We start from the raw sequence: 25,142 nt of genomic DNA on the forward strand, positions 1-25,142 counted from the left end.
GCTAATCTCCTACAATCTCCATAGCATGCTAAGGGGAGCTTATCCTGAACCAGTATGGACATTCACGAACACACCTCTCCTTCTGGCCAGCTGCCCATCAACAGTTTGCTTCAGAGGCCCAGGAAGGTCCTGAGGGAGTGAAATGCACCAAGTCCCAGTTCCCCTCTGCTGCCAGGAGAAACTAACCACGCCTTACACTCGCCCTACAGCCCAGGCTAGCCGCACACAGAATACGGTTTGAATTCCAGAGGCAGGCATTCGCAAAACGCCATAATCTGGACCCGGTTCTAATTCCAATACTCTCCTAACAAGCTACTTATACTCAGTATATTTCTGCCTATTACATGGAAGTCCTCTTGTGTTACAGTACTTTGTCTGATTTACCTAACTGCTAAGCCCCAGGAGGAAATTTAAAGACTCAATCCTGTTTTAGTGCTAGAGATGCAATGGACACTCAGTTCTATAACATAAAATTAGGGAGAGTTAATACATAAAAGAGCAGAATACATTTTTATTATACAGAATTTTATTTTTAAAAAAACTTTATTTTCATAGAATACATTTCACATTAGAGATTCTCACAGTGGGAAAATAACAATATATTACTTAAAGTTTTATATGTGTGGATACTATTTCAGGACAAGTAAAATGAACTCGTTCAAGGATTCTGTTTAGAACGTGTAATATACTGATAATTCCACAAGGGGGCCTCTTCCCTGCATGGAACTTGTCTATATTCAGAAGCTCTCTGGGCTTTTTCCCAGGATTTAGAAATTAGTAATGGGAAATATCAGGATTTCCTAACTTTAAAGTTTCCCAAAGACATATAACCATCAGTGACTGGTGTCAACTGAACGAAGGGGGAAGTTTTCAAATATTAAGTACTGCCTGAGTTTCTGCAGTCTTTACTTATGAATTAGTTTCCCTTTCTCCATCATTCCCAGGACAAATGTAGAAGTTTGATCAGGATTAATAATAACAAAGCTGAATTCCCTTTAGAGTTTGGTAAATTAAAATGCAAAAGCTCATATATAATGTTGCATTATGAGTCTTGTGAGAAGCTGGAAGACAACCTCATTCACTCACCAGAATATGGAATTCGGTCTCACAATTTCTTGGAAACAATTCCTCTCAAACCTTTTCCTCACAGATTAAATCCTAACACTAACCAGGTGATCAGGTTTATCTCAGCAGTGGACTCATCTGTTATTTCCTCCTTATCGTGAGATGAATGGCATGACAGAGCAGAGGCAAAGAGGTGTACAATCAATTGGCAAGGTATTAAGTCAAAAAGGTCAGAGCTTCCACAGCATGGCAACAGCTTTGCAGATGCCCACATCGTGATAGTTGAAATAACAAAGGCCAGCAAAGGTGAGAGCCGAGAGGGCCAAGAGGCCTGCCTTGGCAGCTTTCTGCAACGAATCCTTATGAACATAGTCAATAACAACTTGTCCAAGGCCCCTAAAGAAAAAAAATCACAGCACAAGTGAAAAATCACAAATGATATTAGAAGACTATACAGATAACTTGGCTACAAAAAGATAACCAGGTTCAAAATGTAACAAGGTATAAACCAAAGTAAAGAAATTGTTTCCTAATAATATAATAAAGACATCTCCCCATTCTTCAGATTAAATTTTCCAGTCATTTGTATCAGAGATAGTAATTAATTGCTACTCTTACCTACAAAATCTTGGGTGTTTTTTTAAAACTAAAAAAATGTTCTGCAGAGTTTTTCATTAATTCAAAAAGAATATATTAAACAGATGTGATGTACCAGAACCTGTCATAACTGTTGGGAGTACAGCAAATAAAGCAGCATCCCTGCCCGTACAGAACATTCACTACTAGAACTCAGTGTGAAAATAACAATTTATTACTTAAAGTAACAAGGAAAGAAAGAGTACGTATGTGCTATGAAGTAATATTTTAGAAAGGATGACCTGAATGAGAACATTCCACAAAAGTGACAATGACTTTGGCATCTTTGAAGAACAGTAAAAAGGGCAGTATGGCAGGAAACATGGAGATCAAAAGGTGGGACAGATCACATAGGGCCTTGAAGGTCATGAAAAGGAGCTGAATTTCATTTGAAATATAATGAGAAACCACAAATGTGCTTTAAGTGGGGAGTGACCTAAGCAGGGAGTGACGTAATTTTACTTTTTTTAAATAACAGTTTCATTGAGATAAAATTCACATACCACAAAATTTTTAAGTGTACAACTGAGTGACTTTTAGTACGCTCAGAGCTGCCACATTATTGGTATTTAACTCCAGAACATTTTTATCACCCCAAAAAGAAACCCTGTACCTAATAGCCCATTACCCAACCACTACTTTGTTTTCCATCTCTATGGATTTGCCTATTCTGGACATTTTATGTAAATGCAATCACACAATATGTGTGGCCTTTTGTGTCGAGTTTCATTCACTTAGAATAATGTTTTCCAGGCTCAGCCATGTTGTGGCATTTATCAGCACTTCACGCCTTCGTATGGTCAAATCACACAGGGATACCCCATTTTACTGGCACTTTGCTTTACCGCATTTTGCAGATATTGCAGTTTGTGGCAACCCTGCATCGAGCAAGTCTGTTGGTGCCATTTTCCCAAAAGCATTTGCTTACTTTGTCTCCCTCTGTCACATTTTGATAATTCTCAAAATATTTCAAACTTTTTCATTATTATAATACTGTTATGGTCATCTTTGATGTTACTAGGACAAGACCCTCCACCAGAAAAAAATTATGACTTGCAGATGATGGTTAGCATTTTTTAGCACATGAGTATTTTTTAATTAAGATATGTAATTTTTTAGACACAATGCTATTGCACACTTATTAGACTACAGTATATATGGTATAAACAACTTTTACATGCACTGGGAAACCAAAGAATTCCTGTGACTCACTTTATTGCAATATTTGTTTTACTGCGGTGGTCTGGAACTGAACCCACACTATCTCCGAGGTATGCCTGGAGTCACATATACCGCATTTAGTTTAGCTACTCATCAGCTGATAAACATTTGGAGTGTTTCACTTTTTGGCTATAAATAACACTGCTATGAAAACTGTACAAGTTTTTGTGTGGGGTCATATGTTTTCAATTTGGGGATGGGGGGGATATATGCCTAAAAGTAGAATCTTTGGGTCATATGGTAACTACAGCTTTTTGTTGGAACTTCCAAACTGTTTTCGAAGTGGCTGCCACATTTTACATTTCCAACAAAGCTATATGAGGACACCAACTTTTTGACATCCTGGAAATACTAGTTACTGTCCATGTTTTTTACTACAGCCATCCTAGTGGGTGTGAAGTGGCATCTCACTGTAGTTTTGATTTGTATTTCTCTAATAACAAATGATGTTGAGCATTTTTTCATGTGCTTACTGGCCATCTGTGTATCTTCTTTGGATAAATCTAATTTTACTTTTTAAAAAGGTCACTGGCTGTGTTGTGGAAAATGGGCAGTGCAGTCAGGAAAAAGAGGGCAAGAGCAGAAACAGAGAACTAACTAGGAGGCAGCAGGAGTAGTCTAGGCAAGACTGTTGGCTTAACCTAGGCTGGGGACAGGGGAGGTGGTGTGAAGTGACAATTCTGGCTGTTTAAAGAGTGTTAACAGAAAGAGCTGATGGACTAGGTGTAGGATAAAACAAAAAGAAAAACCTAGAATGACTCTTAGGATTTGGGGCTTGAGCAACTAGATTTAATTGAGTAGGGAAGAACAGGAGAGAAGGTTTTGAGGGGAAATCAAGAGAGATGTGAAGGAAAAAAGAGTGATTTTGGCAAAGTTAAATTTAGGATGACTATTAAACATTCAAGTGGCTATGTCAGTTAAACAACTGGAAATAAAAGTCTGCAGCTCAGAAAAAAAATAGGTAAGTCCTAGATAACCTTGGGAAAGTGTGTAGACAGAGAAATTAAGGCCAAGACTGAGCCTGGGGTTCAGACCATTATTCAAGGTGAGCCCAGAGGAGGAGGAGCTGGCAGAGGAGAATGAGAGGGTGCAGCTTGGGGGGGGGAACACAGGCGCAGCAGCCAAGAAGCCAAAGGAAACGACTCCAGGAGGGACTGCTCCATTAAGCTGAATGCTGCTGAGAGTCAGTAAGTGGACAGAGAATAAACTATCGGATTTGGAAAAATGAAAGTTTTTGGTGACTTTGGTAAGAATGACTTCAGTTAAATAGTTGGGATAAAAGCCCAATTAATGTGGGTTAAGAGATTGGATACTGAGGAACTAGTGCACAATGACAGACAACTCTTTCCAGTCACTTCTTTCTGCGTGGGAAGTAAGAGAAAATTAGTGAGGTAACTAGAAAGTCAATTGTAATTTTTAAAAAAGTATTACTTTAGAATTATCTTTTATTCTCATTTTTCATTAATTTAGATGTATCTCCTTCCAAGAAACACGTTAGAGAAATATTACTGTACCTGTAATCTAATATTTCATATGCAACTAGAATCCTTTATTTTAAAGGTTGTTAAATGGTAATTCTCCTAACCAACCCTAGAAAACTAGGCAGGCAAACGCCCCTTAACACTAGCTAGAAAATGATTCTGATAAGTCACTTAACTTCCCTGGGGTTTAGTTTCCATATCTGTAAAATAATAGAGTTGGTTAAGATACTCCCTCAAGTCCTTTCAGTTCTAACAATCCATCCAAAATGCCTCGCCTACCCATGATATCATACTGTCCTCACAAAACAACATAAAGCAAACTCCAGGAACCCAGCTATTATGTACAAACTTTATAGAAGGTTTACTAATTAAGAAAGTCTAATAAACTACACTGGATGAAATACAGAGACACTAGAAATTCATTCATTCAACAAATATTTACTTAGTGCTATGTGTGAAGTACTGCTTAGGCACTAAAAATATAATAGCAAACAAAAATAGTCAAAAATACATATTTCTTTTTTTTTTAAAGGGCAAGACTAAAATATAGTGTAGAGGGTGCAATTTGGGTGATAAAATTATGATGAAACGTAAGGAAGTGATTACTATCAAAATCAGGATAATGGGTCCCGATAAGGGACAACGAACAGCGATGAGGTGACAGAACACAAGGAAGAGGCTTCTGGAGCAGGTGGCAAAGCTTTATTTCTTGACCTGGGTGGTACCACCATTATCATCATTCATTACGCCAAGGATCTGACTCTTGTGATTTTCTGTATCTGTGCTTTTATTCTAGTAGGGGGAGACTAGGAATGTATAAAATAATAGATGATATATTATATTAGAATGTAAATAGTGCTACTGAGAAAAATAAAACAGGAGAGAGGGATAAGAAATGCTGGGAAGGACACTGCTTTTGAGTAAGTGTAAAGGCTTCAATAAGAAGGTGACAATTAAGATGTGAAGGAAATGAGGGGACAATCCAAGTATATAACTAAAAAAAGAGTTTCAAGCAGAATGAAGAGTAAAACTAAAGTCTTGAAGCCTAGAGTGTCCCTGCAAGTTCGAGAATTATCAAGGAAGCCAGTGTGAATGAGGGATAGTAGTTGGAGATGAAGGAAGAAAGAGGAGCCAGATCACATAGAATCTAGACCACTGTAAGAACCCTACTTTAGTTTGAGTATGACTAGGAGACAACAAAGGGTTTTGAGAAGGGGAATGCCTTGACCTGACTTAATATTTTAACAGGATCACTGGGGCAGCTGTGTTGGGCACAGACATAAGGAGGACCAGCTAAAGACTACCACTGGAATCGAGGACAATGACCAAGTTTGGGGCTTGAACAAATAAAATAGAAGTGGTATTAATTCAGATGGGTAAAGTGCCAGAGGAAGCGATCTGGGGGATATCAGAAACTCAGTTTCAGAACATGCTACATTCAAAATGCCTATTAGATATGGGAGTGAAGACATCGAATGGGCAGGTGGATATATAAATCTGGGCAGAGAAATATTTTACATTATGCTTTAAAGTTTTCTATAGGTCTTGAGTATCTCAATCAACTTCTCCCTTATACACAATAATGAAACAAGCTCACAGCAAACAAACTAAGCAAACAATATAATACTGAAGGCACTGCTGTACTTGCCAGTGACTGTGGAGAGTGACAACTGCAGCCAGGGAGTAGTCCATCACAGAGGAAGGATGCAAATACGCAGCTGGAAGGAGGCCCAGGAGCACAACACTGACCGCCCTCTCACCAGTCCAGTGGAGAGACGCAGCCTTGGAACCAGCTACAGAAAGGAAGGGCCAGATTCATAAGAGTTGAAGGGGTTAACCTATCTCTTGCATTCAGTATCTGCCACAAAATAACTCAAACTGACAGAATAGCAAACAGTACGCAAGCAAACAGTACGCATAGCAGACTTAACTCTGAGCACAGAGTGTGAGGAAGGTAACTGAAAGATGCTATCTCCATTTTTGAGTACAGGGTATCTCAACACCTACAGATGTTGATTGCAAGACAGAGCCACTTTACTAACAGGCAAGATTACGGACCAAAGCTTTGCAGAATTACCAATCTTGGACTTCAAGGTAATGGGCACATACCTTATGAATATAAGTTAGTGATACTTGAGAAATTTCTTTAAAACATTACTTTTTTTACACCTTCTAATCTTCAGAAGTAAGGTAATATTAAAAATCCTCCTCACAAAATTAAAGCAGCCAACTCAGAGGAGTGAAGTTCTGGTGTCAACTTTTAGGACCATGGTCCTTGCTCTGTTCCATTGCTTATAAACAGAAATAGAACATGAAAATTTATTTTAAGCAAGTAAAAAACAAAATGGGCTACAATCATTTCTCTGAGAGCCTCTATCTTTTTTAGGTTACAGACTCCTTTGAGAATCTAATAAAAGGATGGAGCAACTTTTCAGAAATATACACACAGATATGCACATTAAAAATATGCATGAAAGCCTGGCTAGCATGGCTCAGTGACTGAACATGAACCTGTGAACCAGGAAGTCACAGTTCGATTCCAACTCAGGGCACATGCCCACGTTGCAGGCTTGATCTCCACTGGGGGTGTGCAGGAGGCATCCGATCAATGACTCCCTCATTATTGATGTTTTTATCTCTCTCTCCCTCTCTCTGAAATCAATAAAGACATATTTTTTTACAAAAAAAGAAAAAAAACTATGTATGCAACTTCAGGGGCTTTCCTTCAGTCTCAGGCACCCCAAGTTAAAACTACTCTGCTAATTCTAACTAAACTAAGCAATGAAATGCAGAAACAAGACTTTTAAAAGATAAAATTAGTCTAAAAAGCAGATTATACTTGTCTAATTTCTCATAACTCAGATGTAACTATATCTAAGTGGATGATGTAAGAATCAAGAGAAGTCTTTATCTGATCTTTCCAGATTTCAAAAATGGAAACAGAGCTAATTCATTATTCACCTATGGACTTTCTAAGATTAATTTTAATAATACCTAAACAATACAACTATAAATACGCATGACTTTTTAAAAACTGTCCACTATTTTAAATTATTCATATCTGGCTCCTCTCCATAAGCTAAATAAATAAAAGTAACTAAACTACTGAACAGACTTTTCCTACAGAGCTATTTTCTTTTTTTTTTAATTAAAATTTTTAAAAAGACTTATACCAGAAGGTTCTCTGAGTGTAAATGGCATCATTCAACCATGCTGGCGTTGTCTGCCCAAAGGTGTAGGCTAGGTCTTCATCTGACAAACCTGGACACAAAAGTTCCCCCCACAGATAAGTCCTCCCAAAGACATGATAATTAGCTCAGCGGAAGACGGCCAGAGCCCAGAAAGCAGCAGCAATGGAGAAAACATACAATGGCGGCTGGGTGACAGGTGAATGTGCTGTATTCCACACCATCCTGGGCTAGGTTGGTCCTGGAGAAATGCCGAGATTTGAGCAGGTCTGACCACTGGGGTTCGGAGGAAGAGAGCTGAGGAAAGAGACATTGGCGGGGATCATAAGCACCTCTCATAACAGGATTGACAACCGTTCGAAATGACCACAGGCAAGCTACTTCAACCTAAATGAGGGATAACATCTCATCTGTAAGAGGACAGCATCTTTTTCACCAGGTTGCTGTGAGGTCAGACTAAGTAGCCACTGAAAGACTGAAAAATCAACAAACCACTTATGTAAAAGGGCTTCACGTTTACTAATTTTTAAAAGTAAATTCTAGCTTTCTTCTTCCATTTATTCATCCACTCTGCCATAGTGTAAGAGATAAAAGATACAGTCTTTGTCCACAAGGAATTCAGTCTAGTTTGGGAAGTTCATCTATTACCGTCCTCCTTTGCAAGATCAATTTCTCCAGTTGTACTCTTGAAACCATCTCTGTCCCCTTTGGGATCCTGTCTCTTATTTAAAAATAGACAGGCCTAAGCTAACCCAACTCCACCACTTACAAGCTGTGAGATGATCAGCAATTAAGTTAAACAGGTCCTCTAACCTCAATGCCCTCATTTGTAAAATGGAAATAACAGCGCTTACTTCATGATACTGTTAAAAATTAAATAATATATGCAAGGTGCTCGGTATAATTCCCAGGAAGTTACAAGCACTCAATAAAAGGTAATTTCTCTTCTATATCTTTAACCTCTCCTTCCAATTGGCCATTTTCCCTCCACTGATGTAATTAATATACTTCCCTTGATACTAATTCCTCTAATGCCCATGTGCTCTTCCCCTGCTCTCTTTCCAACCATGCTTCTTTAAAGTGTTATCTGAATCATCTAGACTTTACCCTGGCTGGTGTGGCTCAGTTAGTTGGAGTGTCGTTCTGTACACCAAAAGGTGGCAGGTTCAATTCCCAGACGGCACATACCCAGGTTGCGGGTTTGATCCCCAGTCAGGGTGTATGCAGGAGGCAACTGATTGATGTTTCTCTCTCACAGCAATGTTTCTCTCCCTCTCTCTAAAATCAATAAAGTAAAATTAAGATCAATCAATCATTCTGACTTCCTCATTTCCTTATCATTCTTTAACTCAAAAACTTATTTTTATCCCCATCAAAGCTGTAAGCTGCCAATGGTCTCAAGTGGCCATATCCAACAGGTACTGTTCAGTCTTCATCATATTAGACCTCTGGCCATCTCCGGGTATTGTGGTCTTTCCTCCCTTCTTTTCTGACAGAACTCTCTTCTAGTTCTCTTTGACTCTCTGACCACCTACATCTGTCTCCTTCTGCATTCACTTTTAAATGTTTTCCCAGGATTCTATCATCTGCCCATTGCTCTTGTCCCTTCCTCTGCCCACCTCCAATCTGTCTACTGAGCTCCAACTGCCTATAAGCTGATGACACCCAAATTCTGTATCTCCAGCCCTGAAATCTCTCCAGTTTCAGAAGTTTAAGTGCCTGCTGGGCCTCTTCCTTGAGATGTCCTACATGGTCCTCACATTCACCATGCCAAAAACTACAATCATCCTTCAATTCACTTTCTCATCCAAAATCATTTCCCACTTGCATGTCTCCCACTTTAATGACATCCCAGCTACTCTTCAACCTAACCCAGAAATCTGGAAGTCATGTAGGACTTTCTACCTAAATTCAGTCAACTGACAAATCGTATTGAAGTGCCTCAACATTCCTTGAAACAACTTTCATTTTTGTACTACTCTTCAAGTTCATTACCTCGCCATCCTTGCCTGGACTACAACATGCCCCATCTCATCTCCTTGGCTTGTGTCTTAGCCTGACCACCTCCCGTGGTGGCCATCTACCACATTGTTACCAAAGTGGTCATCTAAACTACAAATCTATATTAAATCTTTCAATGGCTCCCTTTCACACCAGGTAAAATGCATACTCCTCATCAAGACAAGGTCTTGTATGACGCAATTCCAGTTCACCTTTCCAGGTTCATCTCTCATTCCTTACCTTGAGCTTCACACTCTAATAATATCCAATTTGTTTTGTTTTCTCTGGTAACAACCAGCTTCTACACCTTCACCATTGCTTTTGCTCATCCCAGTAGCCCGAACTGTAATGTCCCTATTCCTGTGGCCTTCCATATCCTCCAATCAGGCACACCTCCTTCAGGAACAGAGACAAAGTAATCCTTCCCAACCACAGAGCTAAATATATTACCCCTCTGGACTAGCATAACAATATGTACAGCACAACAGTTTTTGTTTGATGTTAACATTACGCTTATATGTGTTTTCCCTATAAAAAAGGAAAAGTCTTTGAGGGCAGAATTATGTCTTATTCACATTTGCATCCAAAGCTTACTACAGTGCCTGGTATATATAACACGAATGCCCAGTTCAATGATTATCAAACTGGTCCCCTACACCAACTCCAGGGAACATGAGCAAGACCAGGCACTGGGCTTTAGAGCCTCTTTTCCGACTCGGGATGGGAGCACTGTAAGGACAGTGAATGGGGAGGGGAGAGAAAAAAGAGAGAGCGAGCTCCTATGAATAGCCTCAGCAGGGCTCTACCTCCCAGGAGCACTTGTCCTTCAGATTAACCCCCTCACCACGTTGGCCCAGAACAGGAAGGACGCGCTCGGGTGAATATCTGGGCCCGTAGGCAACGGTGGTCATTGCTGCGGTTTCAGCAGGAGCCAGAGTGGCCACAGGGAAGGAGGAGGAATTCCGGGCTCCAGAGGCCTCGCCACCCGGCAGAGGCATCCTCCCCGCCTCCCCTTCCCCCGCTGGAAGCCGCGTAAAAGCTCCGGCCGCCGGGACCCTCACCTCTGCCTCCTTGGGCACCGCAGAGGACACTCAGCCTCCAGATGCCCGCCATCTCGCTCCTGAAGGTTCAAGGTCATCCAGTAACCCGGAAACAGTCATAGGGCACCGCCCACCGCGATGACGAAAGAAAACAAGGACAAGGGAAACGCAGGGAACCGGAAGTCGGATGGGGAGCTGGGAGCCTGCGCGCACCCGCCGCTCAGACGCGCGCGCGCTGCTCGGAAGTCCGGCCCGACGCGCGCAATGGCGGAGCTGGGAGAGGCCGACGAGGCGGAGCTGCAGCGCTTGGTGGCGGCCGAACAGCAGAAGGCGCAGTTCACTGCCCAGGTGCGGGGACGGGGACCAGGGGGAGGAGAAAGAACGGTGAAGGACGAATCCCGGGCACCCGCGGTGAGGTCGCCCCATCCCTGCTACGCCCGGTTCCTCTCGCAAAAGAAACGAAACGTGACGCTCCTGCCGCTGGTGACCGGTGGTGCTCAGATGCCCGTTAAGCAAGCCCAGGGTGGGGAAAACAGAAGGTGTAAAGCAGAAAAGAAACGTTTGGGCGGCGCAAGGGCACGGGAGCCGAGTTCGGTGGCGAGCGCCCTGGGCTGACGTTCGGGACATCGAGGTTCTAACTGTGCCTCTGCCACTTGCAGGCCACGTGCCCCTGGACGAGACACACAGCCACTCTGCGTCTTGGTTTCGCAGTCGCCCGTTGCCTTACTGGATTGTGAGGATCAAATGCGATAATGTAATTTGAAAGCGATAGAGCGGTAGGACATTATTGGAAAAGGGGGGGCTCTGAAGTAATTAGTCTAGACAGACTATTCTTAGTTTACAACAAGAGCTTTGGAGCCTTTTCGGCGTGGTTGGAACCCCGGCGTGGTCCCTTATTAGCCGCGTTACTTAGAGCTAATTGCCTAACCTCACCTCTTAAAGGAAGGAGACAATTCATCTTTTAAGACGGCAGAAAGGATTGACTGAGTTCCCAGCCTCCCAAATAGTGAACCCTTGGTAAATGGTTATTTTCTCTCTCCCCTCTCACCCACCCCGCAGAACCCTGGTTAGAAATCTTTGAGTCCTGGGACATTAGGAAAGTGCATACATTTTCTGTGCCTGTGTGTGCATTTTTCTAGAGAGTGGATCCATAAGCTTCATTGGATTCTCAAATGTGTTCATGACCCCAAAAAGTTAAGAACTTAAGAACTATTCTTGAAGGGATAGGTTTAGAATGATATGGGTACAGTATTTTGGAGGGATTGATTGGTACTGTACCGTCCCAGCTTACACTGGTGCTAGTTTGGGAATATATAAAAAACAAAACAAAAAAAAGTTTTTACATTCTGATTGAGGATTTGACTCAATTAGAAAATAATAGACAGTGGCCATCAAGAAGGTAAGAAGGTAAGAATTCGAACTGTTTTTGAAGAATGGGTAAAATCTTGAGGGAGGGCATTCCAGAGTATTAAGAGTCAAGGTGAGCCCTGGCAGGTTGCTCAGTGGTTAGAGCGTCCCCCTGGTCAAGGGCAGGTACCTGGGCTGCAGGTTTGATCCCCTGCCTGGTCAGGCTGTGCGGGAACCAATCAATGTGTCTCTCTCACTTCCATGTTTCTCTCTGATGTTTCTTTCTCTCTCTCTCTCTCCCCTCTCCCCCCTTTCCATTCTCTCTAATGGAAAAAATATCCTCAGGTGAGGATTAGCAACAGTCGAGTCGAGTGTGCTGTGTGGGCCTCATTGATACAGTATGAGTGGGGGTTAAATAAGGGAGTGCCCTGAGTGGCTAACAGAAATTGATGCATTGAGCAAACACAGAAGTGACTTGATAGAAGTACTTTTTAATCACTAAAGGGGAGAGTAAAAGGATTGTTGCAATGTAGGGATGAGGATCTGGACCAGATTAGGAAGTGAGGAAAGAGGAGAGCCCATGGTTTGTTGACTGAATGTTTTATTTTAGTTAGGTGACAGAAAATGAAAATAGGAGGGAAGTAAGAAAATTGGCAGTTAGGCCTATAAACAGACCCTAATGGTTTTATTTTTCTTTCCTCTTAGGTGCACCACTTCATGGAGCTATGTTGGGATAAATGTGTGGAGAAGCCAGGGAATCGCCTAGACTCTCGCACTGAAAACTGTCTCTCTAGCTGTGTGGACCGCTTCATTGATACTACTCTCGCCATCACCAGTCGGTTTGCGCAGATTGTACAGAAAGGAGGGCAGTAGGCCATTCCCTGGGAGAATGACAGAAGAAGCAAAGGACTTGTTATTACACAGATAGTAGGGGAAAGTTATCAACCCACTGTCAAGTCAACTTCAGGCTATTTCCAAGCCTGTTGGTGCTAAAAAGTAACAAATCAAATGTTCAAAAGTGAAATTTATTTATCTGGAATTCAGAAATTCCACATTGTATCAAAACAGTTATTCAATAAATGTGAATTCTCCAACTCTTTTTTTAAATCCCACTGTAGGATTTAATAAGACCTCTGATTGGCAGAAACAACTAGAAATAAGTATGTTCCAAGGCTGGTAGTGCAAATGGGAGATCTTATGTTTTGAAGAGCCACCCTAAGCCATATATAAGGGGGCTGGAAGAGCCATCAAAGCCTTAACCTAAGGCACAGAAGAAAATTTAGGGTTGAGAAAGGTGAAGAACAGAAAACAGCTTTATTGCTTATACATGACCAAGAAAAGGTAAACATGGCAAAAATCAAAACAGGCAAGATATGTATTCATTGGGAAAGAGATAAGTCCACTACTAAGGGAGGAAGGGAAAGTCAAGACAAACAGAACCAACTTCCCAGAAATGCCTTGTTCCACTCACCCATCCTCCTGAGTCTGTGCTTAGAATCAGTACTTTTATAGCACAGAAACAATGTTTAAAAAAAAAAGTGAACACTCCCTCCAACAAAGATTTCACTTGCTCCAACAACAAAACAATTGCTTTAGGTTAAGAGGTAGTAATTATAGACTGTTCTTCCCCCCCTTGGGCCCCTACTAATCCCAAAGGTAAAAACATATACCGTTGAGCATTGACAATTGAGTACCCAAGTATTAACATTTCAAATAAATATCCCCAAAGGTAGCACCTGCTTATAATCAGGATAGGGAACCTCTGGCCAACCATGTACTTTGTGACTAAACATTAAAATCTGTTCTGTAAAGAGAACAAATTTAGCAGAACTATAAAATATTACCACCTCCTGGAATGATGTCAGAGTTATATTCTATTGCTGGTGTCTTACACTGTCATGTCACCATGAAGTATTTGTGTATTACACATGGGGTTCAAAGGAAGGCCAGGGAAGTTAACTTACCTACTCCAGACCACATAATCAGTTAGTGGCAGAACCAAGACAAGTTTGAGTTTTCAAGCTTTTTACTCAGCCCATGAAAAACTGGTATGTCACTTGACCTGCCATAATGAAAAAATTCACTTGTGTTCTGCTAGCCTTCTTTCAGTTATTTTGGTTTCTTATGAACTAACACAGTAGGGATTACAGCATATAGCAAAAGGAAATAATATGGTCTCTGCTTGGTGCTTTAATCCAAAGGCAGGCTGGAAAGTAGATATGTCCCTGAGAAGTCTATTTCATTTTGGATTTGATTCAGCCTAGTTTCAGGGAAAATCTAGTTCATTAATAAATTGAGAAGTAAACAAGGAAGACATTTAAATGGCAGATGCTGCCCTGAAGCCTGTTCAGAGCCCCATTAGCATGACTAATTCCTAATTCTTCCCCATTTGTTGAGGACTTATCTAAAAGAAATATTTGAACACAGGTCCATTTAGGCAATATACAGCAATGGAACTAGAAAACCAATTACTATCCAATTACCATGTTTATGGGTATACTAAGTATAGCTACAGTCCCTGTCCAGCAGGGAAATTTGACAGAAAACCCTAGTCTCTTCTGATAACAGCTATCTGTGGGTGTTATAGAGAGAAAATATTTGTTCTTACGCTCATTTCCCCATTAAATAAATGACCACACCTGTGGGGCCAAAATACAGAAAGATCAAAGCACCAAGACTGAGACAAAGTGGCACCTGCTATATAAACCAAACAAGAGCAATATGATGTTCCCTTATACATTCTGCACAGCACTGATTCCAATCTACTTGATCCCAGGCCTTGCTTTACCCAAACTCAACATTCTAATTGGTGTACCCAGGTCATTACTGGATTCTGCTTTCTGTGTCCTTTAATTTGCTATATATGCACTCTATGCTAAATGTAATTAACTGCAAAAAATAATTTCAAGAAACCTTCATAACAAAATACCAGATTCCCTATTAAGAATAAGAGGATCAAGTTTAACAGGCCAAAATAGAAGACAAGTCTGTCTGAACATACATAGATGGCACAGGACAGCTCCAACCTCAAGCCCCCTGTGCTGAACATGAGTCATTGGCAAAGCCCCACGGTGCAAGAGCTGTAAATATCCAAGTCACGTGGCAAGTGAGTAATGTTTCTCATTAGTCATCCTCTGAACTCTCAGCAGACCTTTCGTCAGTAGCTACTTTCCAGTTTGTGCGTTTGTTTGTCCTCTCCTGTATTTCACTGCTAACCGCAGGGATGCTGACTTTATCTTTCTTTTTTTCCCTTTTGGTTTTCTTAATGTCTCTTCCCTCACTTTCCTCAGAACTGCTGGATGCTGAATCCTCTGACTGAGAAGTGTCACTTTCTGCCTCTAAAACTAGAGCAGACTTTTTTAGAGACTTTTTCCTTGATTTTTTCTTACGCTTATTTGGTTGTTTCTTGGTACTTGAAGCCCCCGTTTCTTCTGAGAACTCATCTGAGGAATCTGCTGTTATGTCTGTGGCTTCCTTTTTGCTTTTCTTCTGTTTTTTGTGTGACTTCTTTTTCTGCTTTTTTTTGTGAGATTTCTTTGATTTCTTATGTTTGTGAGACTCGTGGGTAGATGATTTTACCTGGGGAGATCTTTTTTTCCCATTGGTAATATCCTGATGATCACTAATAAAAAAGAGAAACTACTTTACTATAAATATAAAAATATATTTTAATATTTTGCATTCTAGATAGAAAGTTGGATTCACATCTGAATTTTAAAACAGCTTTGACACAGGGTTACTATGAGAATCACCCTGAGTTTTTGTTTCATCTTTAAAATGAACATGTTCTAATCTGTAAAATAACCCTAAAGCCATTAGATGTCATTGGACTTGGGGGGGGGGAAAAAGAGTATATTGGTAATATTGAGATCTACTTACCACCAGTGTTAGCAAAAGTAGGTATTATCAAAACAATTTTTGTCCGGCCAATGTGGCTCAGCGGTTGAGTGTCAACCCATGAACCAGGAGGTCAAGGTTCATTCCAAGTCAAGGCACATGCCTGGGTTGCAGGCTCAATCCCCAGTAGGGGGCATGCAGGAGGCAGCCGATCAATGATTCTCTCATCATTGATGTTTCTATCTCTCCCTTTCCCTTCCTCTCTGAAATCAATAACATTTAAAAAAAAAAAAATTTTTGCCAGTCTGATAGGCAGAAAGTTGTTTTGTTTAAAATTGTTTTTAATTTATAAAGAATTTTTAATATGAAAAATATCCTGTTTACTGTATGGGATACTAGATATAAAAACCTAAGTGCTATAGGCCTGGCCAGTGTGGCTCAGTTGGTTGAGCACCATCTCATGTACTGAGAGGTGGCCGGTGTGATTCCTGGTCAGGGCTCATGCCCAGGGTTGTACACTTGAACCTGGTAGAGGTAGCGCAGGAGGCAGATGACTGATGTTTCTTTCTCCCTCTCCCTCTCTCTAAAATCAATAAAAACATACTTAAAAAACAATAAACAAAAAAATACCTAAGTGCTATAGATATGTCAAACATCAATCAGGGGCCTGGCCGGGCGTGGCTCAGCAGCTGAGCATCAGCCTAGAATCCAGTAGATCGAGGTTCAATTCCCGGTCAGGGCACACGCCCGAGTTGCAGGCTCGATCCCCAGTTGGGGGTGTGCAGGAGGCAGCCAATCAATGACTCTCATCATTGATGTTTCTATCTCTCTCTCCTCCCTTCCTCTCTCTGAAATCAATAAAGATATATTAAAAAAAAAAAAAACAATCAGGGAAAGGCAGAATACCTAACACCTTCCATCTAAACTGCCTATTACTTCTCGGTTACATTTTTAATGGCAAATGTTACATGCTTTGTAAAAACTGGGCTTGAACTCAATTTACAGTTCAGACTTTGTACTAAGCTTAGTTCCTAACTTTTTTTTCCAGCAAGCCTATTTGTCTTACCTGTCTGTTTCAAATTCTTCAGGGTATAACTCTTTATAACCACTGTGACCCCATCTGTAAGATGATATTTTATTATACATATTGTTAAAGCAATGCATGTTTTTGAAAATTAAATTAGACAGACTTAGGGGTGCATGCACAAAGACATACAGAACAAAGAAAACAGATAAAGTCAACCCATTATAGCTCAGTAACTTAGTTGGCTACATTTTTCTGTACTGCAAACTATTATTTCAGACAAAGAATTCCTTTGTCCATTTGTAAGAGAACTTGCCATTCTCTTAAGAAAACTCTTATAATCTGCTCTCTTTAGCTGTGAAGTACTTCTCCAAAAACTCTTCACAACATAATACTGTCTACATTGATACAATTTTTAAAAAATAACTAATGAAATACAATTCATATACCATAAAAGTCACCCTTTTAAAGTGTGTAAGTCAGTGGCTTTTAGTATATTCAGAGTTGTGCAACCATCACCACTATCTAATATCAGAACACTTTCATCACCCCACAAAGTAGCTCCGTTACCAGTCACTCTCCATTCCTCCTCCTGTGGCTCATGGCAATCACTAATCTTTCTGTCTCTATGGATTTACCTATTCTGGACATATATATATATAAATAGAACCATATAATAAGTGGCCTTTTGTCTGGCTTTTTTCACCTACCATAATGTTTTCAAGGTTCATCCATGCTGTAGCATGTTATCAGTACTTTATTCCTTTTACTGCCAGATCACATTCCATTACCATTTCGTATACCACATTTTGTCTACCCATTCATCAGCTAATAGACATTTGGGTTTCCACTTTTTTGGCCACACTGAATAATTTTGCTGTGAACATTTATGTACAAGTTTTTGTAGAGATAATTAAATTTTTAAAGTACACATTCTTGGGGGAAATATCACTAATGGCCACAAAAATTTAATCACAAACCTGTCTGGCATGTTAGCTTCATAATCATATAACTTCTTGTTCCAGGATTTAGCCTTAAGAAAATCATCTTCTAGTGCCCCAGAAATTTCATTCCTTGGCCTCCAATTGTCTCTTTGACTTTCTTCATCAAAACCATCACTACGCATCCGGCTAAATGAGGAAACAGAAGAACTTTTACATTTGGAAGCAATCTGAGGTTACTTTATGGAACATCATGCACAAAACTCACTGAACAAGCTAAGAGGGAGAACGAAACAACCTAATACTTAAATTTTTTTAAAACCATGTAAAAAGCCCGGCAGGGCGCGGCTCAGTGGTTGAGTGTTGACCTAGGATCCAGGCGATCGGGGTTCGATTCCTGGTCAGAGCACATGCCTGGGTTGCAGGCTCGATCCCTAGTTGGGGGTATGCAGGAGGCAGCTGATCAATGACTCTCTCATCATTGATGTTTCTATCTCTCTCTCTCCCTCTCCTTTCTTCTCTCTGAAATCAATAAAGATATATTTTAAAAAAAAAAAAAGTCATGTAAAAAGACATGATATGTTCCTCTCTAAGTTTGTACAGTTGTCCAGTGAAAATCTGACCATAATTACCCATCCAATTGCAGAACTTCTGGGCTGTGGCACAATGTAGCTCACTCACTAATTCTCAACTAGGAGGGCATGCAAAGTGGGAAGCAGAGCATAATCATAGCTGGGGAAATTTCAAACTACCCTACAGATTCTAATTACACTCCCTTCCTGGAAAACCAGCAACTTGCTGTAGTGAGGTCATAGTAACAATGGGAATAAGGCCTAACCCATGAATAAGCTGGGGTAGAAAACCAGTTGAAAACCACTGATTCAGCCCATATTAACCAGTCACTAATACCCACTAACCAGTCATTAACCAGTCACTAAAGCTAGCTAATTGGTTATCAAAAATGTTTAAGGGTTCCTATGTGCCAGGTACTGTTCTAGCTAATGCAAATGAGTCAATCAGAATCCCTGCCCCTGAAGAGATTATGCTTAAAGATTTATTCACCGCCCGGCCGGGCGTAGCTCAGCGGTTGAGCATCGGCCGGGGACCCAGGAGATCGGGGTTCGATTCCCGGTCAGGGCACATACCCGGGTTGCGGGCTAGGTAGCCAATCAATGACTCTCTCATCATTGATGTTTCTCTCTCTCTCCCCCTCCTTTCCTCTCTCTGAAATCAATAAAGATATGTTAAAAAAAAAAAAAAAAAAAGATTTATTCACCATGACAGGCATTAACAGTGCACTCATAAAGAACAATATTATGCCTGGCTGGCGTGGCTCAGCAGTTGAGCATTGACCTATGATTCAGGAGGTCGAGGTTTGATTCCCAGTCGGCACACGCCAGGGTTTCAAGCTCGATCCCCAGTGGGGGGCGTGCAGGAGGCAGCCGATCCATGATTCTCTCATCAATAATGTTTCTCTCTCCCTCCCTCCCTCTCCTTTCCCTCTCTGAAATCAATAAAGACATAGTTTTAAAAACTTTTAAATAAAATTAAAAAGCCTCAATTATAAAAAAAACAAAAAAAACGGTATTTTGTTCTTGGAAGTGCCACTGGGAATTAACCAACCAACACAAAACAAGTCGCCACCTGCACTAACAGCACTTCTAAATTCTCAAAGAACCTTCAGAGAAAAACGCAGGCTGAAAATATATTTATTTTTATGTTGGAGCTCTGCTTTCTTTACCACGCATACCTTGCATGCTTTCTTGTCTAAAGCCATCTGCACACATCCAGACACACTCCAGTCCACATACTGTGCAGGCGCACTCACTCTCTTTAAATATCTCACTGCTAACCACTTCCCGGGCGGCTTTAGAAATCAGCACTACTGCTTTGAGTCATTTTTCATACACACAGCTGTATGCTAATAGGCATAGGAGGCCCAAAAGATGTTTCTAATACTCAGACATTCCTATACCGCTGCAGGTAAGACAACTAAGCCTGCATAATCCTTCATATTTACACTCAAATTAGTAAGAAGGTAATGGGAAAGGCTGTGTGATCTGGTGAAAAAAGTGAGTGGATGGAGTAAAGAAAAGGCTGAGAGGAAAAAAAAAAAAGACAGAAAAAGAAAAGGCTGAGAGAAAGAGTGAAAGACTAACAGGGGAAAGGCATATATATGATCAGCTAAGTGACCATAAGATACAAAAAGAAAATCTAAGGTTAAAAGCCATCAGATAAGGTCAGAATCCACAAAATCCTTAATGTTTACAATTGTTCAAAGCAGTCTTTTAAAATTCTCCATTGCAAATAAGTACAAAGAGTGGGACCATATGCATAATAGCCATTGCCTTATGCTTGGGTCTAGGTTTATGAAAGAGGGAAGGCTTAAGGACTCACAGAACTGAATCCATATATCTTTAGCATACCAAAATGTTTTTAAACAAAAATCAATGGTTCTGAATAAGATGAGAATTATTTTGGTTCTCAGAGCTCCAACTTCACCTTGAACTGCTAGGTAACATTTTCCTTTTGTTCCCCCGGTAAGCATCTTCCATCTGTTTCTCCAGTTCTCTTATTTTCCACATATCTGATTCCTCTTGAATCTAGATTTTTTTTTAAAAGGAAAGAAATTAAAATAAGTTACTAAAAATAACACTTTACATCATAAAAAAGTAACTGAAAATACAGTGTGCACTAATTATTGGATTTTAGACTGGGTTATGATCAAGAACCTGGGAAACTAATTCTGGTTTCTCAGTGTGATTAAACAATCCGACCCAGTAAATTCCAAATATGAAGAATTCTGCAGCAACAGAATCTTTTAACCCCTGCACAGACACAATTAGAACCTTATCAATTTTGCAATTATGCTGCAATTACCAAATGATAATCCCTTATGTTTCTAAAATGCTTTATCATTTTAATTGTATCATCTCAAATGAACCTTAAGCAATCTTATGAGGAAAGCAAAGCAGATACCATTATTCTATTTTACTAAGAAGGAACAAAAGCTCAGAGATTTTACCAAAGTCAAAAAACTAGTGCCTGGCCGGGCGTGGCTCAGCGGTTGAGCATCGACCTAGAATCCAGGTGATAAGGGTTCGATTCCCGGTCAGGGCACATGCCAGATTGCGGGCTAGGCAGCCGATCAATGACTCTCTCATCATTGATGTTTCTATCTCTCTCTCTCCCTCTCCTTTCCTCTCTCTGAAATCAATAAAGATATATTTAAATTTAAAAAAAAACAACTAGTAAGGATAGGTCTTTAAACTTTCCAGGCTAAGTCCCTTTTTACAACATTCTAATTTTTATTGAAAACAAAGCAAAATAAAATAAAAAGACATGAGAATTGCTAGGTAATTTCCAGAGAAGCAGATTACAACTCACCAAAAAACAAAAATGTTTTATTTCTAAATCCTCCTATAATATTTTGTTAAATCTGTGCTAGATTATCTTTTCAGCCACCAGTTTCAAATCTAAGTTCATCATTCAACTAGGGGTGGTTTAACGCAATTGCAGAGCCTGCTTAGGTAACAGTTATAACCTCACTCACAATCAGATTATCAGATGATATGACACTAATACCATTCAAGATCAAAGTAGGAGTTATAGAGTTCACCAAAGAAAACCAAACAAGGGTCCTTGTACATGTGCTCTCCTAGGTGACCTCACCTATTCTCACGACCTCTGTCCTTTCCTATATACCAGTAAGACCCAAACCTTTATGTCTATCAAAGTTTCTCCTTTCCTCCAAGTCTGAATTTCCAACTGTTTGGACATCCTATAAGCACCTCACCATCAACATGTTCAAACCAAACTAATTACATTTACCATCACACTTGTCCCTTTTCTTTTGTTTCCTGTCTCAAATAGCATCATCACCATTTACCCAGCCACACAAGGTAGTTATATTTAATTCCATAATTATCACCACCATCCAATCAGTCACCAAGTTCTTTGGATCCTGCCTCCTAAATTCCTCACCTTCATCCCTATTGTCACTGCTTTCATGTGAAACCCCCCTCGTCATCTCTCACCTGGAACATTGCAATTGCCTCCTAATTAGTCCCTCTACTGTTTCACCCCATTTGATCTATCCCCTACCCAGCTAAAACATCACCTTTTTAAAATACAAAATCAAGTCACACTCAGCTTAAAAATATTTGATGGTTGCCCGGCCGGTGTGGCTGAGTTGGTTGAGCGTCGTCCCATGCACCAGGTCACCTGTTTGATTCCCAGTCAGGGCACATGCCCAGGTTGCGAGCTCGATCCCCAGTGAGGGGCATGTGGAAGGCAGCCCATCCATGTTTCTCTCGCATCGATGTTTTTATCTCTCTCTCCCTCTCCCTTCCTCTCTGAAATCAATAAAAAAAATATTTTAAAAATATATATTTGATGGTTTATTTATTGCCTAGAGCAAAAAGTCTAATCTCCAAGCATCATAATCCACCAGGGCCTCATCCTCTGTCACTACTCCCCAAATTCACTACTTTCTGGATGCACACAATTTGCCATGCCCGAAGTGCTTCATGCATTTTCTTATTGACTTTCTCTCTGTACAGAATGATCTTTTACACCTGGTAAACTCAAATCTGTTCAACAAGAACTAGTTCAAATATCAGCACCTCAAATACCACCCATTCTATGAAGCCTTTCCTAATTTCCCAAGGTAGATTTCATCATTCCTTCCTTAGTACACTAAAACATTTTACATGTCTCTATTATAGTAATTACCAAACTATATTAAAATTATCTATTTTTATTCACCTTTGTATCTCCCAACAGTAACCAAATAACGTTTTGGCACACTGTGTGCCTTCATTAAGTGTTAAGGAATAACTAGGTTGTACCTCTCACCTTATTGTGAGCATCTGTGTGCCGGATGACATTCCTTAGGAGGACTTTCCCCAGTGGAACCCGGGACATTCTTCAATCTGAAATGAATCAATAAATAGCATTTAAAAATAATTTCCTTTATTGTCTTATATTTTATTATAATGTTATAAAGAAGCATGAGGTAAAGGAAAGACCACTTAGAACTCAGAGGTCCTGAGTAATAGTTTTTTCTTCACCATTAAAAGGGGAAAATACCTGATCATAGAAATGTGAGGATGAAAGGAGCCAGTGTACATTGGAATTCTTTGAAATGACACTATTTTATTTACTCCTCAAAACAATCTGTTTTATATGAGGCAAGTATCTTCACTCCTAATTAGTAGATAAAATTCCCTCAGAGCCATAATTTGTCTTAGGCCACATAGTCCAAGGCAAACAAGGTTCAGATAAGAAATCAATTCTCCAATCCCAAAGTTAGTTTGCAAAGAAGCAAACATCTCGATTTGAGAGTGCCAGGGGCCACAAATGTCAACAGTAACAAAAACTGACGCCTAAAAACATCGAACACAGAGACACCCTAAATTTCTCCATTCAGAGGCATTTTATTTTCTATTTTGTATAGAAGCCTCCAAAAAATAGATGACAGGGCTATTCGCGTGTGTGGCTAACAGGGACTTTGTGCAACCACCCCACCGCTCACTCACCCCTCGATCCTGAGGAAATCAGGCATCTTGTTAGTGTGAGACGAAGAACCACTCCATTACAAGATCTCCTCCGACCCAGGAAGCCAAGGAGTCAGTGCTCAAAGGCAGCTCTGCAGCTTCACCCGAGTCCTTCGTGAAAACGCAGCCTTCCCACCGGTTATTCCGCCCTCACCCGCGCCCCAGGCCACGGCTGCCCTTCCCGGGCCCAGACCCACCGGCAGGCATCTGTCTGCACCGAGGCCGGAGGCTGCGCCGGCGCGGAGGCCGGGCGCCGGCTTGGCCGGGGCATTCCCCGCTCACGCTCCTCGGGGACGGACCCGGGGACTGGGTTTCGCTCCCAAGGGGACGCTCTGGCCGGCTGCGGCCGTCGACTGGGCCCCAAGAGGTATCTAAAATGCCTGAGGGGGGGGCTGAGGCTCCCAAGTGGAAGGCAGAGAAAACACCCCCATCTCTGTCACCGGGACCCCTGCCCCCCAGCGGCCAAGAAGCTCCCGGTGGCCTTCCCTCCAAACGCCCTCCCCACACAAATACATACAAACACACCCATACCGTGCACCGCGGCCTCGCGTGGCGGGGGAGGGGGAGGAAGCGGGCTGGGAGAAAAGGGAGCAGGCTTCCCTTCCAGGCCGGAAGTCGTGCTCCTGAGAAAGTCTTCCCACCAAAGGGAGACCGGACTTCCACAGGGAGGGTTTCCAGGACACCCAAGAGGGAGACAGGTGCAGAGGGGAGGCGGGCGCCTTCCTGGAAAAGCAGTGGGCCGGGCTCAGCTGAGGAGCCAGGCCCACAGCAGCCGAGGGAGGTTCCGGAACTGGAGGTGAAAGACCTTCCTGCCGGGAGCTTTCCGGACCCAATTAGGCGCTGCACCGTTTGGTTACCCTGGTAACAGGTGTCGCGGTTGGTAAAGAAACCGAGAGAAGAGGTGGGTTCGCGGACCGCTGGAATGATTGTCCATTAGTTAAGCCTCCGTTTTAGTCTAACCCTAATAGAGTATTCGAAGAACCCAGACCTCCTCTTTTCCTCATTCTGTGGACGCTCTGGGACACCTTCCAGTGTGTGTGCGTGAGGGGGACGTGCAAGGGAACTTCTCTTACGACGTTGAGAGGATATTATTACTAACATATAGTGTTGACCAAGTGTCTCATCCTCTCTGCATTACCTTACTTAATCCTCACGGTAACCCTATGAGATAGGTATTATCGTCTTCATTTTGAGGAGAATAAACTGAGGCACATATATAAATTAATTGCTCAAGGTCACACAGTAAGTGATAGAGCTAAGTATGGCGTCTAGGCATTCTGGCTCCAGAGTCCTTGTTTTTTAAAAAAAAAAAAGGTTTTTATTGATTTCAGAGATAGAAAGGGAGAGGGCGGGAAGGAAACATCGATGTGAGAAACATCAGTCGGCTGCCTCCTGCATGTGTACTGACTGAGACTCGAACCTGCAACCTTTTGATGCACGGGACAACACTCAACAACTGAGCCACACCAGCCAGGGCAAGCTCATGCTGAGGACTACTAAATTATGCTGCCGACTGAGGAAGTCTCATGTGGCCCTTGCCACACACACACACCTCTGGCAATTTCCAGACTAGTCTGGATACCAGTCAGCCAAAACCCAGGTGTTGGAAAAAGGAAGCCCCCTGGAAATCCAGACTAAAATGGGTACTCTGAGGGTCTGGGCAGAGGTAAGGCCTTATTATCTGAGAGGACAGCTTGAGAATTTAGGAAGTGGTACTAGATAATTTGAGAATAAGGAAAAGACAAAGTAGTGCTGATCCGTGATGTTTTAGACACAGGTGTTAAAGATAACTGCTAACTTCAC

At 41.3% G+C, this 25,142-nt stretch overlaps 3 protein-coding genes across 3 annotated transcripts; 1 reads left to right on the forward strand and 2 right to left on the reverse strand.

Annotated features, from left to right (window-relative positions):
* Positions 1–1,198: 1,198 nt before the first annotated feature.
* Positions 1,199–10,734, reverse strand: SDHD (succinate dehydrogenase complex subunit D). The gene is made up of 4 exons (XM_016205351.2): positions 10,654–10,734; positions 7,772–7,888; positions 6,052–6,196; positions 1,199–1,461 (listed from the first exon to the last, which is right to left on the reverse strand). The coding sequence occupies exons 1-4, from the start codon at positions 10,703–10,705 to the stop codon at positions 1,296–1,298; spliced, it is 480 nt and encodes a 159-aa protein (XP_016060837.1). The 5' UTR covers positions 10,706–10,734; the 3' UTR covers positions 1,199–1,295.
* Positions 10,735–10,874: 140 nt separating this feature from the next.
* TIMM8B (translocase of inner mitochondrial membrane 8 homolog B) lies at positions 10,875–13,086 on the forward strand. The gene is made up of 2 exons (XM_016205350.2): positions 10,875–10,980; positions 12,685–13,086. Exons 1-2 carry the CDS (start codon positions 10,897–10,899, stop codon positions 12,850–12,852), a joined length of 252 nt encoding a protein of 83 aa, XP_016060836.1. The 5' UTR covers positions 10,875–10,896; the 3' UTR covers positions 12,853–13,086.
* Positions 13,087–13,269: 183 nt separating this feature from the next.
* On the reverse strand, positions 13,270–23,480 carry NKAPD1 (NKAP domain containing 1). Its single transcript, XM_016205349.2, has 6 exons — positions 23,322–23,480; positions 22,639–22,715; positions 20,284–20,384; positions 17,821–17,970; positions 16,883–16,936; positions 13,270–15,601 (listed from the first exon to the last, which is right to left on the reverse strand). Exons 2-6 carry the CDS (start codon positions 22,705–22,707, stop codon positions 15,103–15,105), a joined length of 873 nt encoding a protein of 290 aa, XP_016060835.1. The 5' UTR covers positions 22,708–22,715; positions 23,322–23,480; the 3' UTR covers positions 13,270–15,102.
* Between the last annotated feature and the right edge of the window lie 1,662 nt (positions 23,481–25,142).

Source organism: Miniopterus natalensis, chromosome 11 (genome assembly GCF_054644295.1).
Source record: "Miniopterus natalensis isolate mMinNat1 chromosome 11, mMinNat1.hap1, whole genome shotgun sequence".
NCBI lineage: Eukaryota > Metazoa > Chordata > Mammalia > Chiroptera > Miniopteridae > Miniopterus > Miniopterus natalensis.